The sequence below is a fragment of the Phalacrocorax carbo genome, chromosome 1, assembly GCF_963921805.1.
Source record: "Phalacrocorax carbo chromosome 1, bPhaCar2.1, whole genome shotgun sequence".
In the NCBI taxonomy this organism is placed as follows: domain Eukaryota; kingdom Metazoa; phylum Chordata; class Aves; order Suliformes; family Phalacrocoracidae; genus Phalacrocorax; species Phalacrocorax carbo.
This window is the reverse complement of record NC_087513.1, coordinates 32,163,284-32,179,782: the sequence shown is the minus strand read 5'-3', so window position 1 is coordinate 32,179,782 and position 16,499 is coordinate 32,163,284. Positions and strand designations below refer to the sequence as shown.

The window sequence follows — 16,499 nt, the reverse complement described above, 5'->3', positions numbered from 1 at the left end:
GTCCTGAATGAAGAGCTGTCAGGCATACACCCCCACAAAATTTTTTTACCACACAGAAGGAAAAAAATACATTGCTTTGTATTTCTAAATATTTTATGTATTTCCAAATTCTCTATGGGTGTAAACTTTTCACACATTTGTGCTCAACATATTGAATTAATCTACAAAGCATGCTTTTAGGAGCTACTTTTCAGGAGTAAAAGATGTGTTCTAAGTAAAAGACACTGTAAAAAAATGACAGAAATAGTAACTAGTTTCCAAATAGAGTAAACGTAGGAAAAGTCTAGGACTGATTCTCCTTTAAAAACCCAACATAAATGTAGTCAAACTTGTGAATTGCCCCAGAAGAAACATTTAACATTTATGCTTTATCAAGTAGTCTAGAATGAGTAGCACAAAACAGAACTTATTCACCTGATGAAGTAGCTGCTTCCTACCTATTTAAAGTAATTTATAATTTGATGCCATTATTTATGTCCATTTTTGCATTAAAAACATCCTGTTCATGATATTAAGATAGTGAGAAAGGTATCTTTCTCAACATTATTAATCTCTTTATAGTTTAGAGTCATCAAAAGGAACCAGTTTAATAACAAGCCTGTGAACATCCCTGTCTAAATGTTGTCTGTCCGTCCAGAAATACGCTTTGCTAGTACTTTGGGGTCACTTGCAGCCACTTTAGCAAAATACTTCAATCATTAGACTTAGCTGTGTTCTCATGCCTCACTCTAGCCAGTTAAAAATCATAAAGCTGGGATTTTTATTTTAAGTCTTCCCTACCATTATACATTAAGTACTCTGTTGCACAGAAAGAGGTACTCTGTAAAGCCCTATGCACAAGAAATAGCCAGGAAAAAAAATTAGATCACGGAATCATGATGAGAGAGAGCAGCTAAGCAGAACAGAACAGGCCATGCAGAGCTGAGTTTTGCTTCTCTTCCTCACTGCCGAGAGGAGAGCGCTTAAAAGAAGAAGGTGGCACTTTTACACTGTAACTTTTTGTGTATTTCTTTAGAGAGGCACTTTGAAGACAGTCCTTTTCCCTCTCAGAAGTGGTTCTCGGGGTCGCTACATCTCAGATGCTTACTTGGGAAAAACAAGCACACTCTGAAAAGGGACACGACATGAACACTGCAGGATATTCCATCTGATGTACAAAGACCTAAAGTCTTCACTCCTGTGCTATGCACTGTACTTAAAACTTATTAAATTAACCATGACACTAGAGCTGAGTTAGGAGATCCCATAAAAGATGAGGTCTACTTAAATTATCCATACTTAAAGTATCTCCAACTCAGACATGTGAAATAGTATATAAGTAGATATATGGCAATGAATTCATTTTTCATCAAATATATTTACTCCTGAAAGTAGTAATAAAACATTGCTCATGCTGATACTGAGTAAAGATTTTAACGTTCAGATAGCACACAAAAGTCACACAATTAATCCGTTCAACATATCAGAACACTGATTTATGCACAGTAGTATTTTCTGAACACTGCATGCACAAAACATCTAGCTACAGCAAACCAAATTATCAACAAAATGTCAGAATCACACATTTTTGGACTGCAAGTTCTATTTGCAACACAATCAGTATTAATTTTCAGCAGCACACAGCCTAGATTTGTGGACAGGAACTTACATTCTTCTAGAAGTTTTGCTTTTATTCCCCCATCAGAATCAGCAGTTGAACGGACAAATGGAGATTAAAGAGAAACATTTGTTAGTTAAAAGAAAATTAGCATTTTTGAGAGGGAAGATAAGTATCTCTGAAAAGTACATTGGTCACCTTTAAAAAGAAAACATTCAAAACCTTTAGCACTGTAACCCATGCAGCGATGCCTGAAATTCCAGCCACGATTTCCATTGTGTCTGGTATTACTACATTTATCTCAAAGTTCATGGCATGAGAAACTTTTCTGAAGTGTTGACTTTTTAAGGGCAACCATGGTATGTGATTTTGGCCTTGCAAGGATACAAAACACTGATACTGCGGAGACAGCAAATCAGAATTAATGGAGTGCACTGCCCTATGCTGCAGTCAAGATCAATCCACCCATATGATCATATGGAGGAACAAAGAGAATGCTTCAGGCTAAAATTACTCTCACAAGACGGAAGCACCTAATTCTACTCAACCGATGTGCAATCCTTTTTGGTTTGAAAAATAACTAAACAAAAAAAATCATCTGAGTTGTCACATCTTTATTGCTTGCTTCAAATAATTTGCATACACGTCTCCTCATCAATAATGTTTTAGAGCAAGTAAAACTGCTTTTGGTCAGCTATGTTGTAAGTCATCCCTTAGCTACTTTGAGACACTGATGAGCATAGGAACTGCTAACCTGCATGAAACCTAAAGGTTCAACTCATCAAGTAAGTTCTCACCACCGTCTCTGTGGTGGGTATATAGGAAAGACCCACAGAAAATATAAGTCTTTCCCTTGAGGTGCTCTCCCAGAGCCCATTCTAATCATTATTTATGAAAGCAGTAACATCATCATAGATGTAATTTTGGTTAACATGGTTTGTGGCTAAAAATTCAAGTATGTGACTTTATCAGACCTAACAAAGTCATGTAGTAGGGAACTTAAATACCATGTAATAGGGAACTAGTTAATTGAGAGTTAATGTGATACATTTGAAAGGGCTATTCATTTTTGTCTATCAATGCATTTCTGGCTAATTTAACCTGAAGTATTGCTCTATACAAAAGATATTAGAGTGGTGCACAATTTTCTTTAGTTCCTAAACTACAAGGTGGGTTTTATAACACTATTTCTAGCCTGCAAAAATATGTAGGGAGAAAAAATAAGTTTAGAAAATAACACATTGATTCATCAAAATTCTAAAGCCCTCTTTAAGCTGCCGTTTATTGCTCTAAAGGCACTCCCAGCACAACAAGTCTCACGTGATTCATATATATTGATCTATTACAGAAATAAAGGTCATTGGTTTGAGAGGCTTGTAAATATACATGGGGGAAAAAACACCAAAGCAGTTGCAATTTATGTCAATGATTATTAAAGAAAAACATGCATTTATGGAAGGTAAGAAGGTATCAAAAACATGGGGGTAAAGAAAAGCCATGCTGATTAGAATCATAGGCAAATTTACTGATGTATTAATCCATCAATTTAACACCAACCCTAATGTTCTCTTGTCTGGTAATTAGTTTAACAAATGAATAGTCATTGTGAGGTGCAACATGGTTCACTGAATTCTGAAAATGTGATCTTGCTTATCTTAAGAAGAAAATAACAACCTGAAGCGTGAATAGTTTCATGAAATTAGCTATTAGGGCTATAAAACACAGCAGCTACCATTGCTTCTTTTTCAGCATGGAGTGCTACCTTCAACTCTTATATTAGACAAGAATTTCCAATCTTCAGATTTCCCCTCTTCTAGGTGTTTCCTCACTGGTTAATGCTAGACTTCCCTGCTCAGCACACATGCTTTCAACTTAAAGTTAGGTACTCAGCTATTTTCAGGCACTGCTTAGGAAATCTAAGAGCCTAACTTACTCTTCTGGATCAAAAAGTAAGATGCTTCCAGTGTCTGCATTTTAGGTATTTGAATCTTTTACTAGATCTCAAATCAGCTCCTGGAAACCTCTTCCATGGAGATAAGGATGACTGTTCACAGCAACTAGGAACTGTCCTGGGTTTTCAGCAAATTGTCAATCTGATCTTAATTTCACATATAATTAGCACTTAACTGGGCTTCTCTGCTTTTCTTCATTTTCATCATTAAAGTGTTGAATAAAGGCACACTGAAGTGTAAGCATTTGTGAGAATCCTATATTAACCCTTCTCAAGTGAATAATGTAAGTCATTTTATATGCACAGTTTTTTAAATCTTCAGTAAATTAGTGCAAATATTCATAATCATAATGTCCTGACTGAAGTGAGCAAACACTCCATGTTTAGCTCCATGTTATCTTCTTCCTATACAGAAATTGTTTAACTAATCTCCCATTATTCTGCACTTATTTAGCAGGTTAATACTTACAGTCAAGAGGTACATCCAATGCAGAAATCATTTGGCACAGAAAAAGGACCAAGGAAGCTTTGCTTGCAGATAGTCTCTTCTTTTTCATCATGATTTTAGACAGTATTGAGTAAATCACTCTTGAAGAATGAAGTTCAATTTCATCAGACTAGGTAGCTTGGAATAGTTATGTAAATATAGAAAAAAAACCTGGTAAATAAAAATAAGAGAATAACAATCTACAGATACTACGGAGAGCTGAATGATCACATCTTAATAGTATTATGAAATACCAGCAGTATACATACTATATCCAGGGATAATAATTACACCATGTGCTCTAATGAAATCCAAGCAGAGATCCAGAAGTTCTTAGGACACCTAGATCATAGCACTTTCCTAAGGAAGCTAATGAACAACAACTATAACCTGTTGAAAGGAAATACAAATGCCTCTCCTAAGAAGGATAAAGCAGCAGTCCAGCTAGTTAAAAAAGAGTATATACTAAAGGTAATAGTCCTCTGAAGTAGATTTAGGAGATTAAAATTCTGAATGCCCACCTAGTCTCTCTTTCAAACACCCTGCACAATTCTTGGAAAGAATTATTTTAGGTATCTACTCCAATGGAAACATGTCTGGCCACAAATTTGCAAAGTAAACTGTGGGATCTTCCTGCAGCTTTGAGTTGGGCATCTTAGCTTCTCCCCATTTTGGAACTCTTCCTAACAGACAGCTGTAGACTGAATACGTAAGACTTCATGGATTGCCACGCTGAAGTCCTAGCTTAGGTACTGTATCGGAACGTAGGCTCCTATTCCTGGATTTCTGATTCCCCACAAAATACATAACATTGAAATACTTTGTCATTTCTGGCCTGAAACCAAAATCTAATTAACTAGCAGCACACTATGAAACTCTCTTCTCCTCCTTTCCTATATGAAGAGGTGTCAGAAATGAAACTTAAGGGAAATCTGTTCTTTGAAATGTGCTAGTTTTTCCCCCTCACCCAAGCATGAGAGATATATTAGCCACAGCAGAATTATTCTGGCTCCCTCTTTATTTTTACTGCATTCAGGACTGAGCTCTAACTTAGAAGAATGTTGAAAGAGTAAAAACTAGCTGCCTGCAAACCCCATCATCATCACTGGTGACCTACAAAGAGCTATTAAGAATACAGCCTCAGAAATCCAAATGGTGCTTACAAAATGCAGTCTCAGTAAATGGACATCAGCTGAGAAAGTACTTCCCAGATATCAGACTGATAAAGAAGATCAGTGATCAGCATGAATTTACCTTGAAGAGACCACTTCCTCAGCTATGCCTACAGATATGAAACACAACACTATCAAGTACACAAGGAGTTAAAGTTGCAAAGAAGCAGCTGCCTTACAAATGTTAAATAAAGAATTATTTGTACTTCCTGAGTTCTTTAAACCAGTCTATGCTAAGAATTTCCCTCCATTTTCAGGTTACAGAAGAAATAATGTCTCTGCTGCTGTAAATCGTCTTTCTCTTCGATTAGTGTTCTGAGCAGAGACTGGAACTGGAAACCAGAACTGAGGTGTAGAGCTCAACCTCTCATCCTAACCTAGCACATCAAACTCCCTGATTCTTACTGTCACTATCCACAACACAAATGTTTGTTTCAAAATCAAAATATCCCAGCAGGTTAAACTCCTAGAGACATACTGCTCCTTGGAGGTCTTGGGGACTGCTGACCGGGGGGCACCGTATGAGAGGGCAAATTGCTTATTCACATTCAAAACTATCTACAGTACTGCACACCACAAAAAAAAACAACTAAGTATTTGTCACGGCAGATTAGAAAGATTACAAAACTCATCAGAAGAGAGAATACCTGAGTTCTAGCTTTTGCATAATTATTTATACAAACTGGAACTGCAGAAGTAGACAAGGTGGCAAGCCTAACTCCAAAATACCCAGAAAGTGGTTAAGGCACAGCAGGGAAGCATGACAAGTACTCAGACTTTCCTAGAAAATAAACTGACCTTTCCCACATTTTAAATAAGCTCCCTAAAGCACGGCAGGTTCAGCTAGGAAAGGGGAGAGGTGTTCCTTCCATCCCACTTTTGCACATATTGTTTCCTATGCTCCCACTGCAGTGAGCTAGGGGAAGGAGAAAGGCTTCTCTTGGGAGTGCTTGAGAGCACTCCAGTGTGCTTCCTGCAATGAAGTGCTCTCCAGAAGAGCTGATTTTGTTCCACTGAGTACAGCTGCCTGCTCTTCTCCAGCTAAACTAGGTTCTCACACACTGTTCTCCTGATCTTTATGTCATCTCTTCCTTACCGCATCACTGCAATTAACAAGGTGCCCTCTCTGTACAATGTGTTTGACCCAGGATTTACAGATACTCTTCGAAGTATTCCGCAGGTGAACCTTGACTTTTACTGTTTCTTCTCCAAGCAAAATTTCAGTTTTCCTCATGAAATACTAAGAACCCAATTATCCACTTTATTGTCTTGTTCTTTTACCATGTAAAATGAGTATTGCAGTGATTTGAGAGTATTTTAAAATTAAATTACACTCCCTTTGAACAAGTACAAATGAATACGCAAGCAGTGGTGAATCAGGCATGTGTAATTAAAATGATTGTGAAAGTAATACCCTTGAGAAAATGCCTCACATTGTCTACCCCTGCTACTGCGATGTTCCAGTAGGATACCTATTGAGTCTACTGCTGGGATGTTTGGAGATAATATGGGAATTCAACAGGCAGCGGGGATTATAAAGCTGAGCTTGCACACTGACTTTTGTTCAGTCCTCTCTATAATTCGTCAGAGAAGCAATGTGCCCAAATGGTTTGTGATAGAACATATTTAACTGAAAATGAATTTAGGTTTGTCAGCACAACTGGGTGCTCTTGTTGAATATATTCAAGATTAAATCTGACATAATTTAGTATGAATACAACAGCTGTGGAGCAGAACTAAACATTGCTTTGACATAATATTATCTGCTACAAAATACGGCCAGGCCTCTAAGTGCAGATCAACATAAAGGTTTCCATTTCAAAACCTGAAATATTTATATAGCAGATTGCCTTTTCCTCGTGATAATTTATTTAAGATCTCTCATAACTTCGACATTTTGTCCTATCCTTTTCATAGAAAGTCACATATATTTTGACAGGTCATTCAGGAATCTATTCACTGCTTTGTACAAAATAAGATTCTCTATACCTACATACCGCTTATGTACATAACAAAACATCACTTGTTATATCCTCTGTGTTTCTTGCTGAGATGCTGATTGCGAGTAAAAACATAGACTAAAAGTTGAAACTATGGTGTAGCAAACAGGAATCAAGGTAAATATGAATGGGTAAGCAAAGTATAATAATATTTTATCACCAAGTGCGACATTAGATTTCAACGGGAGGGCTTTTATGCATGACAAAAGAACAAGCTGAGCTACAGAAAGACATGACTGGAAGAATTAAAGCACCAGTGAGCCTGAGGTAGAATATCTGGCAGGAGCACAAAACGCAGTCTGGTGCTAGTGATCTCTTCCCTGTGACTCACATGTTTGGACACTTTTGGTCATAAACAACAAAAATGGACAACTTGAAAACACTGAAGGAGCTAGGAAAAACAGCATGAATATGGAAGGGATCATTTGGGAGGCCGAATCCAAGATTCCTCTTCATACTATAAATCAGATGGGACAGGGACCTCTCCTTGATTTTAACAGCTTAAGAGCAAATGAATCATATAATCATTTAGGTTGGAAAAGACCCTTAAGATTGAGTCTAACCATAAACCTAACACTGCCAAGCCCACCACTAAACTGTGTCCCTAAACGTCGCATCTATGTGTCTTTTAAATACCTCCAGGGATGGAGACTCAACTACTTCCCTGGGCAGCCTCTTCCAACGATTGACAACCCTTTCAGCGAAGAGATTTTTCCTAATATCCAATCTGAACCTCCCCTGCTGCAACCCATGGTCATTTCCTCTCATCCTATCACTTGCTGGCTGGGAGAAGAAACTGACACAGCATAGCTTACATCCTTTCCCTCTGAAGGAAGTCTCCATACTACCTATGCACTGTGCTGCTCCCTGAAACATGTCCAGGCATTGTCTGGGAGAGTGATGGTTGGCTCAGGTCAAAACCTGCCAGGGAGAGTGTTAACAATTGAACAGTATACAGATTGCAGAATGCACACAGTATGGTGCATTTTACTATACCATACTAGTACTGAGAATCACTAATTCCTATTTGGGATATTAATACAGACAGACACATTCTCAATTTCAAAGTTTAATCAAATAAGGCTCCAGTTGACAGAAGGAACACGCTTTTCCTCTATCTTCAACATAAGCACATGGCATCTTTGTGACTTCCTTATAAGTGCAGCTACAATATCCCTTTAATAGGATGTAAGAGCTGTAAGGGAGTGTGTTTACTGAAATTCACCCTACCGCAAAGTTAAAGTATTTTCTAAACATAATATTGTTCCACAGAGTTTTGATGCATCAACAGATTATCCATTTCTACTCAATTACATTATATTAAGACAAAAGGGTGTCTGTGAATATGAGTTGAAACCAAGGGCAATGTTAGAAATGTGAAAGTGCTATAAAACTGCAAGAATGAACAACTGGAATATTTCACGCACATTAGGGAAAGAAAGCATTCTGTTCTATATAGTAATGATTAAATTAATGGGGAACAATTTAGACACTGCAAATGAGAGGAAAATTACTACCGAGCAAAAAACTTCCTCTGCTTCATTTGTTTAATACCTGCATTTTTTCTCACAGCAAAAGACAGATATAATTAGAATATAGGAAAAATAAAGAGTTTTTAAGGAAATCGTTTCAAAGCAATCTTATATAAAGCTCCATAGAAACATGAAAAGCAATTTCAAATGAGGTAAATGGATTTAATGACTTGTACATAAAAAAGAATGCTGATAATATGCACGATTTTATATTTTTAATAAATAAAAAGCACAAAATGCTCACTTTTGAGGACAACTGCAATACCCTTATCACTTAATTGCAGATCTTTATAGGGCTTATGTATTTTATACAACTATGCTATCTGTGCAAGTACCAATAAGATGATTTAAAGTGTTTTTGAACAACTGGTTTCAAATATCACACTTCTTTTTAGCTTATCTAGCACTTACAGCAACAGGCAATATTAAAAACTCTGGTTGGAAACAATTATTTAATTTAAAATCTTTCAAATGGAAACAGATAACAATGCACTTCGCACTATACTACCAAAGTGGCACGGACACAGTACCAACAGAAATAAAAAATCCATTTACATATTGGCTTTATTCTAGCTATTCTGACAGAGGTAGCGTGACTTAATAGACCAAACACCCAAGTACGTGTCAACAGACCTGAATCCTATTCCAAATCCTGCTCTTCAATAATAATGTAGTCAATTCAACCCCCACTGGTCTGCTTTCCCCACCCATCTCTTACCTGTTAGATGTCAATTGTCCAAGGTACGGTCTATTTACAGGTAGGTGGTCTTACTCACCACAGGACACATAGCTCTGGGGTGGCTGAATACATGTGTATATAAACAGAAATTGTTTTCAAAACTTTCCAAAATACACCAAATTAGAACTATTTCTAATCCTCTAGAACTCTGGAAAACACCACACTGCTTTCCTCCAAATTATTCATTTGTCACAGTCTACTATAGATATATCATTTAAAGCCATCAGGGAGTACTAAATCATCTTCTCTGACATCCTGTTTATGAAGCTTAAGCCCATTGCTTTGGTTTTGGCTACATCGATGTGCTATGGGGACTTCCATGTAAAGAAAACTGGATCAAGAATAAACTATGCAGACAGAACTCCTGAATTAACAGAACAACTCAGCACTAACTCAGATGCTGCAGGTACTTATTAGTGTAAGATGGTTATATGTTTTTTAAGCTTTTTTGACAAAGGCAGATGGCAAAGCTGTGTGCCGCACTCTGAATGTTCTTAGCAGTTCTATATACAGCAAAAAATCATCAGCCTGGTCACGCTCCTGGACTCCCCCTACACACAGCACTACTCTTTTGGCTCTGAGACCATCCTTCAGCATTCACACAGGCCTCTTTCCTTCCCACCACTCAGACACAGTTTCCAGTCTCTCTACTCTTCACCTTCTGTTTTCCAAAACGGGAAAACCACTCAGTCCTTGAACTCCTTTGTTAACAGTCCTGTATTAAGACCGACTAGCTGCTTTGTTATTCATTAAAAACTGGTTTGTTTCATTATATAGTTCAGTTTGTTTTTATTAATTGGTTTCACATGGCAATAAGTCAAATGCTTTTCAAAGCCTATTACATTGACAGCATCATCTTACCATACTTGTAATTTTATCAAATATTAAAAGATTAAAAAAAATTTTTGTCAATCATTTGTTTTACAAGGCCTACTTTCCGTAAAACTATGCTGACTAGAATTAATTTTACTCATGGCCTTTAATTCCCTATCAGCTGAATCCCCAATCAGCTTTTTCCATATGTTCACTGTGATTTGTATCAGGCTATATTTACCCTGCTCAATCTGCTTGTCTACTTGGAATCTGGGCAGAACACCAGCTTTCTTCCAGTCTTAAGGAACATATTAAAATGAAAACCCATGAACCAGAGATCTCCCCCATCGGCTCCTCCAGAACTCACAGGTAGACCCATCGCATCTAGACCTGCTGACTAAAATTATGTATCTTTGACACGTATTAGTTAATATTTATTAACGGCTACTTTGACTAAAAAAGCTCTCCATCCTAACATGATGCATCATGCTTTTTCTTCCAATTCATCACGTTACTTGCAAAAATAAATCAACAGCAAGAGAAGAAAATGATTGTGAAGTAGCTCCCAAAACAGTGCTAACCCTGTTTCTGTTCTTAAGGCTTGGTCCTATAAAATTAAGCCAAATATTTGTCTGCTTGTCTCCTCTATGGCAATGGCCAACACATCTGCCGTGAGAACAGCAGCTCTTTCACACAAGTATCAGCACTGACTGTGCATCTGCACAGCCCCAGCACAATGAGATCCAATTGCTTCTAGCATAACTTCAGTATCGGCTACTGAACTGGCACCGTAGAACAGCTTCATAATCCACCCATTTTTGCGTCGCTACTGAACTGCACTTGTACCGGGTCATCTGACACCCACCCAGCTGATGCAGCCTCGCACGAGATTGACCCCTTTGGTCCAGCCAGGACTAAAGAGGGTCCTACAAGGGCACGAATGCTCAGGGTCTACCTAAGCACAGTCAACACCAGATCAGTCCTTTAACAGCATTTTATACGGGCATATCTCTGTTTGGATAACTCTGTAAGTCATCCTCCCTCCAGCAGCCACTCACCCATTGAACGGGAGACAGGAGGAAACTGCTGGGTTACAGGTTAGCTTTGATCTTTTCCACATCGATAAGGTATGGGCAATCGGCATCTTTTCTTGTTTGTTTGTAATTTTTTGTGTGTGGGTTTTTTTTTGTTTGGTTGTGGATTTTGTTTGGGTTTTTTAAATTTTCTTCTCTCCAAATATTTTTCCCTTTTTCTTTTGGGAGTCTCTAGTGTTGTTTTGCCCTGAACACTATAAAATTCTATAACTGCTAACTGAAGCTCATTGGTAAATCACTATGAGGAATGGGATACAGCTAAAAAAGCAGGGTCCTTAAAAATTCCACTCAGCAAACTCTTACTTCAGCTGTCTGCTCTGGAAGTATAAGTGCCACGTCCTAGGTGTGCCAGGGTAAGAAAAAATCAAACACCAAACCAACCACTACAAAAACCAACAAAAGAACCCAAAACAAACCATCACCACCACCCACCCCCCCAAGCACAGAGTTCAAATGTCTAATGAAGGGCCGCAGGTATGCCTGTAGACTGTGATGATCCACAGACTTGAATCTCCTCTTGAGAGCAGCCATTTAGAGTTGATTTTTAAGACAGGAGCAGGGTTGATCTTTTATAGCTGTCTTACATACTCCTTGAGGACCTATACTGGATTTGGCCTTTCCAAAGATTTAAACAGAGGAGCATTTACTTTCTAGATCCTGCTCAGATTAAATTATAAACTACTTTGGCTGGGATGATGACATACATTGCAGAGCAAAGCTGTGGACAGCCCTCAAACTGAGGGGTAAGCCTAGTAAGCCTGGCAAGTTTAGATGCCCCCAGACTCAAAGCAGCAGCTGAACAGCATTTTTGGATTGCAAATTTAAACTCAGACATCTCAGTCTTGCTTGGGTGCTTTCTGGTGTCCTAAATTCTTGACTGGATTCAGAATTTTTGCACCTTTTTTACCTCCTCACTTACAACAGAAGATGGAATGGAGCATAAAAGTAATGGTTTAGTCCCATTTATTTCAGTAGTCCTTTACAGCCATTACAGCCTGAACAAATATGCTTCATCTCTTATGCATTTATGCATACTTTGCTGTCTTTCAAAGACTTGGTTGAAGTGCTTGAATTGAGTGCAACTTTGCAAACCTGCTGAAGTCCATAGGTTTGCACAGGAGGGAATAAAAACATAACTTGCATAGGTTTAGAGACAGACAGTTTGGCTTGAAGTGAATCACTAAATATGGTGATCAAGGAAGGTAAAGAATTCAGCTTGATTATTAAATTTCTCAGTGAGTTAGAAATCATATAGCAAGTGAGAGGGAAAAAAAAAGAAAACACATTTTTACAGCACCTGGGTGTTAAAAACAGGTACCCACATGATCCACATGATGGTATCATTAGGACAGCTTTTCAGGCTATGCTTTGATATTTTTAGAAGCATGCAAATGATCTAGTTGCTCATTAAGTCCACTTTCAGAAGATCTAATTCAGACTGAACTTCAATAAGACAAAGGTTTAAGAAGCTCATCTCTTTCCCTCTGAAAGGTTTTGCAAGAGAGCAAAACAGCACTTATGAGGAAAAAAAATATATGAATCATCAGACAGCCATACCATACTGTGCAAACAGAACCAGAAGGAAAACTGCAGAGTGGGCAGGAGGAAAATGCACCATCATTCTGAGTGAAGATTCCCAATTCAATGACTACAGTTGGTTCCTTGTATATATGCAAAAAGGATGCTCAGCTGAAATGCTCCCTGAAATGTTAATGTCTTTACCCAGGAGATATGATGAAAGGGATTTTTTTCCTCTTTTTTTCCTTATTTTTTTTAACCCAATACAATTCAGAGCAGGGGCTTCAGAGAGCTCACTTAGGAGAAGGTAATGCATTCTGTATTACTCTGGTTAATTACCTTCTTTGCAACCCTACAGCTAACCCCAAAAGCACTGTCTGTCCAGAAGTATTCCTGCAACCCTGGAGATATTCTTGTGAAAAGCATACTGTGCAAAAGAGCAGAATCTGATTCAAAGACAGGGAAACTCCTCCCTTTGGGAAGTAGAGCAGAAACCACTAATATTAGCATGAAATGCCAGAATAGTTATGCTAGGGAGGAGGTCACTCAAAATAGGGACAGTGCCAGAAACTGAGGACTAAGGCATTCTGTCAGATACAAAACCCTAACAAGTACATGAACAAAGGAGGGTAAACAGTGCTGAGGGAACAAACTGTACAAACTCCAGCTAGATGCCTTGGGTAGATTTTTTTGGAGAGATGGGGGCTGGGGACTGGCCACCTATGTGTAACATCTATTTAACAGGCAAAAGGTAGCATGTTTGCCAGTTTAATTTTCATTAATTCTGTTAAAGGAGTTACATCTGTTAGCTTGGAATCTCTGTCCACCATTAAAAACTGAAATCAACCGAAAGCTCAGATACAAACACTTCCACACTTCAGAAATACCCCTGCCTTTCTCTTTAAATGTGCTGATAGTGTTCATGATGATTATAGCTGTGCAGATCAGGTCTGTCCCTGCTTTAAACAACACTAATTATGCTGCCACTGTTCCCAACAGAATGATGTGAGACTTTTAAGGAAACGAATCAACTCCTTAAAATTTAACTCCTTAAAATTTGTTTGCAGGTATCACTAGTGTTGTGCTACATCTTGTAACCGGGTCACCGTGCTCAGGTATGCTACTGAGTATCATACATGCAAGGATGACTACTGCCCTAACAACGGTCAGAAAGAACTTGCCAACGTTAAGATTTTCTGACCATCGCTTCTCTAAACGAGCCCCTCCAGTTCCCCCTCACTCTCAAATAATTTGTAACAACACACAAAGTGCTAATGAGCTTTGTCACCTTCATAAAACCTGCCAGCTGCAGCTGGCCACCTCAACTCTATAGGTAAAGTAAGGCAGGGAAGGTTGGCATTCAAGTTTCCTTTTTTCCCCTGCTGCCTTTGATTTTCTTTGTTTTCTTTTTTTCTTCTTCTTTTTTTCTTTTTTTTCTTAATATTAACTTGTAGAGCTTCCAGCTATCTGAATATATAGGCTCTTGTGGACATTGTGGAAGCTTTAAATGGGAGTCTGCAAGAGGGCAAGGCATGAGAGGACGTGCACTGCGCCTGCGCAACGCCGCGCTGTGAACAATGACACAACCTCCCTGCCTGTCGCCGTCGTCAAGAGCGGACTTACTTAGTCGGCGCTTGAGAAAGCAAAGGAGACTTGGTGTTTGCCCTCAAGAGCTCACCACCACAACATGGGTAAATTCTGCCAGGGTTTCTTCCATTGTCAATAAGCAGGGAGGGCACAGGGCAGTCTGGATGCACTGCCTTCTGCCTACAAATATTAACAATAATGTCAGTCCTCCATTAGGTGGCAGATTGACCCAGAGAGAGGATGGGGCAGGCGCTTCTCTGAGCTTGGAGCTGAGGAGAGATGAGGCTGAAGGAGTGGGGCAGGCAACTGTTGAAGCAAAACACTGTGATGGGATTGAGAAGATACCAGAAATAGCACCTGTGGGGTTTTGTTAGATGGAGAGGGAAGGCAAGAAGGAAAGAAAGTGCGCACGTATTTAAAGGCATTAAGGTTAGAATTTACACGTTAGAATTTTATATCCGTAAAGTCAGATGTAGAGAAACTAGAAGTATTCAACATGTTATTAACATAAAAACAGAAGAATAATTTTCCAGCAGTGTTGAAAGACACAATCTGGAAGATGACGGGAAAAAAACAGACCCTGTAACAGCCTAGTGGTTTGCAGATGAGTATTTGCTACAGCTCTTTCCCCTTCTAGTGAATTCCCAGTGGTGGATTATTTCAGTGTAGATTTCACCTTTACACAAGGAAGAAACAAGACAAATGTGAGAAAACAAGGTTGCTGTAATTAGGGAATATTTAAAACCACTAAGGCCTGAAGGCTTCAGACACACTGTGAATCCACTGCAGACCCATTCATACGGCAAACTCCAGAAAATCTGAAGCGTACAGAGATTTCAGCACAGACCGCTGTGACTGTCACCACCCCAACCTCTGACTCTGAAGTACAAATAATGGGTATCCTCCTCCTCCTCATACAGCTTTTACAGTAGTCAATTCTAATTGCCAGCTGGACATAAAACTGAAGGTTTTTAGTTCAGAGCAGGAAAAGCACCTTGGATGAAACCTCCAGAAGCAAAGATGACATTTTGGATGAACCAGAACTTCACCTGTCATTGCTTCCCCCTGGAGTCTACTGTTACCCACAACTACTGCGTTCATGCCCTTTATTATTGTATTTTCCTTCTTTTTTCAAACAAACTATTGACTTTAGCTGGTTTTACTACCATTGACTGTTAAACGTCATCTGTCTAAATCCACAAATGGACAGACCTAATGTTATGTTATTTTAGTGTGACAACTTCAGATAACAGATAAAATGTACTAAAATTCATCTTTTTAGGATTAGTTCATCATTTTGCTGGCGCTATTCAACCAAATCTGCCACCGGCTTCATCTGAACTTGGCTTGATTAAAACTCTTAAGATTTGTTCTATAATCTTTATTGCAGATGATTCTATTAAATCTCTGTTCCCCAGCCGTTTCCTTGTATCTGCATTATCAAAGACCAAAAAAAAAGTAATTCAAAAATATAAATGAAGCACTTATTTTTATGCGTTTCACATTTATGTAAATGTGGAAAATTTCTCCGCTATTATAATGTTAAGGATTAATATGGCTTTTTCATTTAATGTATTTTTTATTTTAATGTATCAAAAATAAAACCCTGCAGCTTAATTCTCACAATAAATCTTGCACTTCTAATAGAGTTTTAAAACACCATTATCAAACTGAAACCTTCTAAGTGAGATGTGGTAACCTACATTTCCATGCTCTTTCCCTTTTATTTGAAATATATTTTATATATTAAGAATATTTTCAATTTTCCATTTAAAAGAATCAGAGAAGGCACTTAACACCACTAAAATAAGATAATTTTAGGTGCAATTTAAGCAAGCAGCAATAGGACAAAGCCAGTAACTCAAGCCTGAGTGAGCTTTTTTATACAAATCATTAATTCAAACCTTTAGGGTAAAAAAGCTCATTTATTCATCAAGAAGTTAATCCAGTTTGTTCCCTAACTGGGAAATAGCTTTCCCTACATTTTTTTTATGTGTATGCTATTCATT

At 38.2% G+C, this 16,499-nt stretch overlaps 1 protein-coding gene across 37 annotated transcripts in view; it reads right to left on the bottom strand.

The window, feature by feature from the left end:
* Window positions 1-16,499, bottom strand: part of NRCAM (neuronal cell adhesion molecule) — a 166,733-nt gene that overhangs the window by 71,306 nt on the left and 78,928 nt on the right. For 20 of the 37 annotated variants that reach the window (XM_064447646.1, XM_064447787.1, XM_009511443.2 and 17 more), the window contains exons 3-4: window positions 4,018-4,206; window positions 1,649-1,666 (exon numbers count right to left, since the gene is read on the bottom strand). The exons of 1 other annotated variant lie outside the window; for it this stretch is intronic. In XM_064447646.1, the coding sequence (XP_064303716.1) occupies window positions 1,649-1,666; window positions 4,018-4,108 (109 nt within the window). In that variant the 5' untranslated portion in view covers window positions 4,109-4,206. Of the gene's footprint in view, window positions 1-1,648; window positions 1,667-4,017; window positions 4,207-16,499 lie in introns of those variants that run through there. 16 more of the 37 variants (XM_064447919.1, XM_064447874.1, XM_064447927.1 and 13 more) reach the window with 4 other exon arrangements.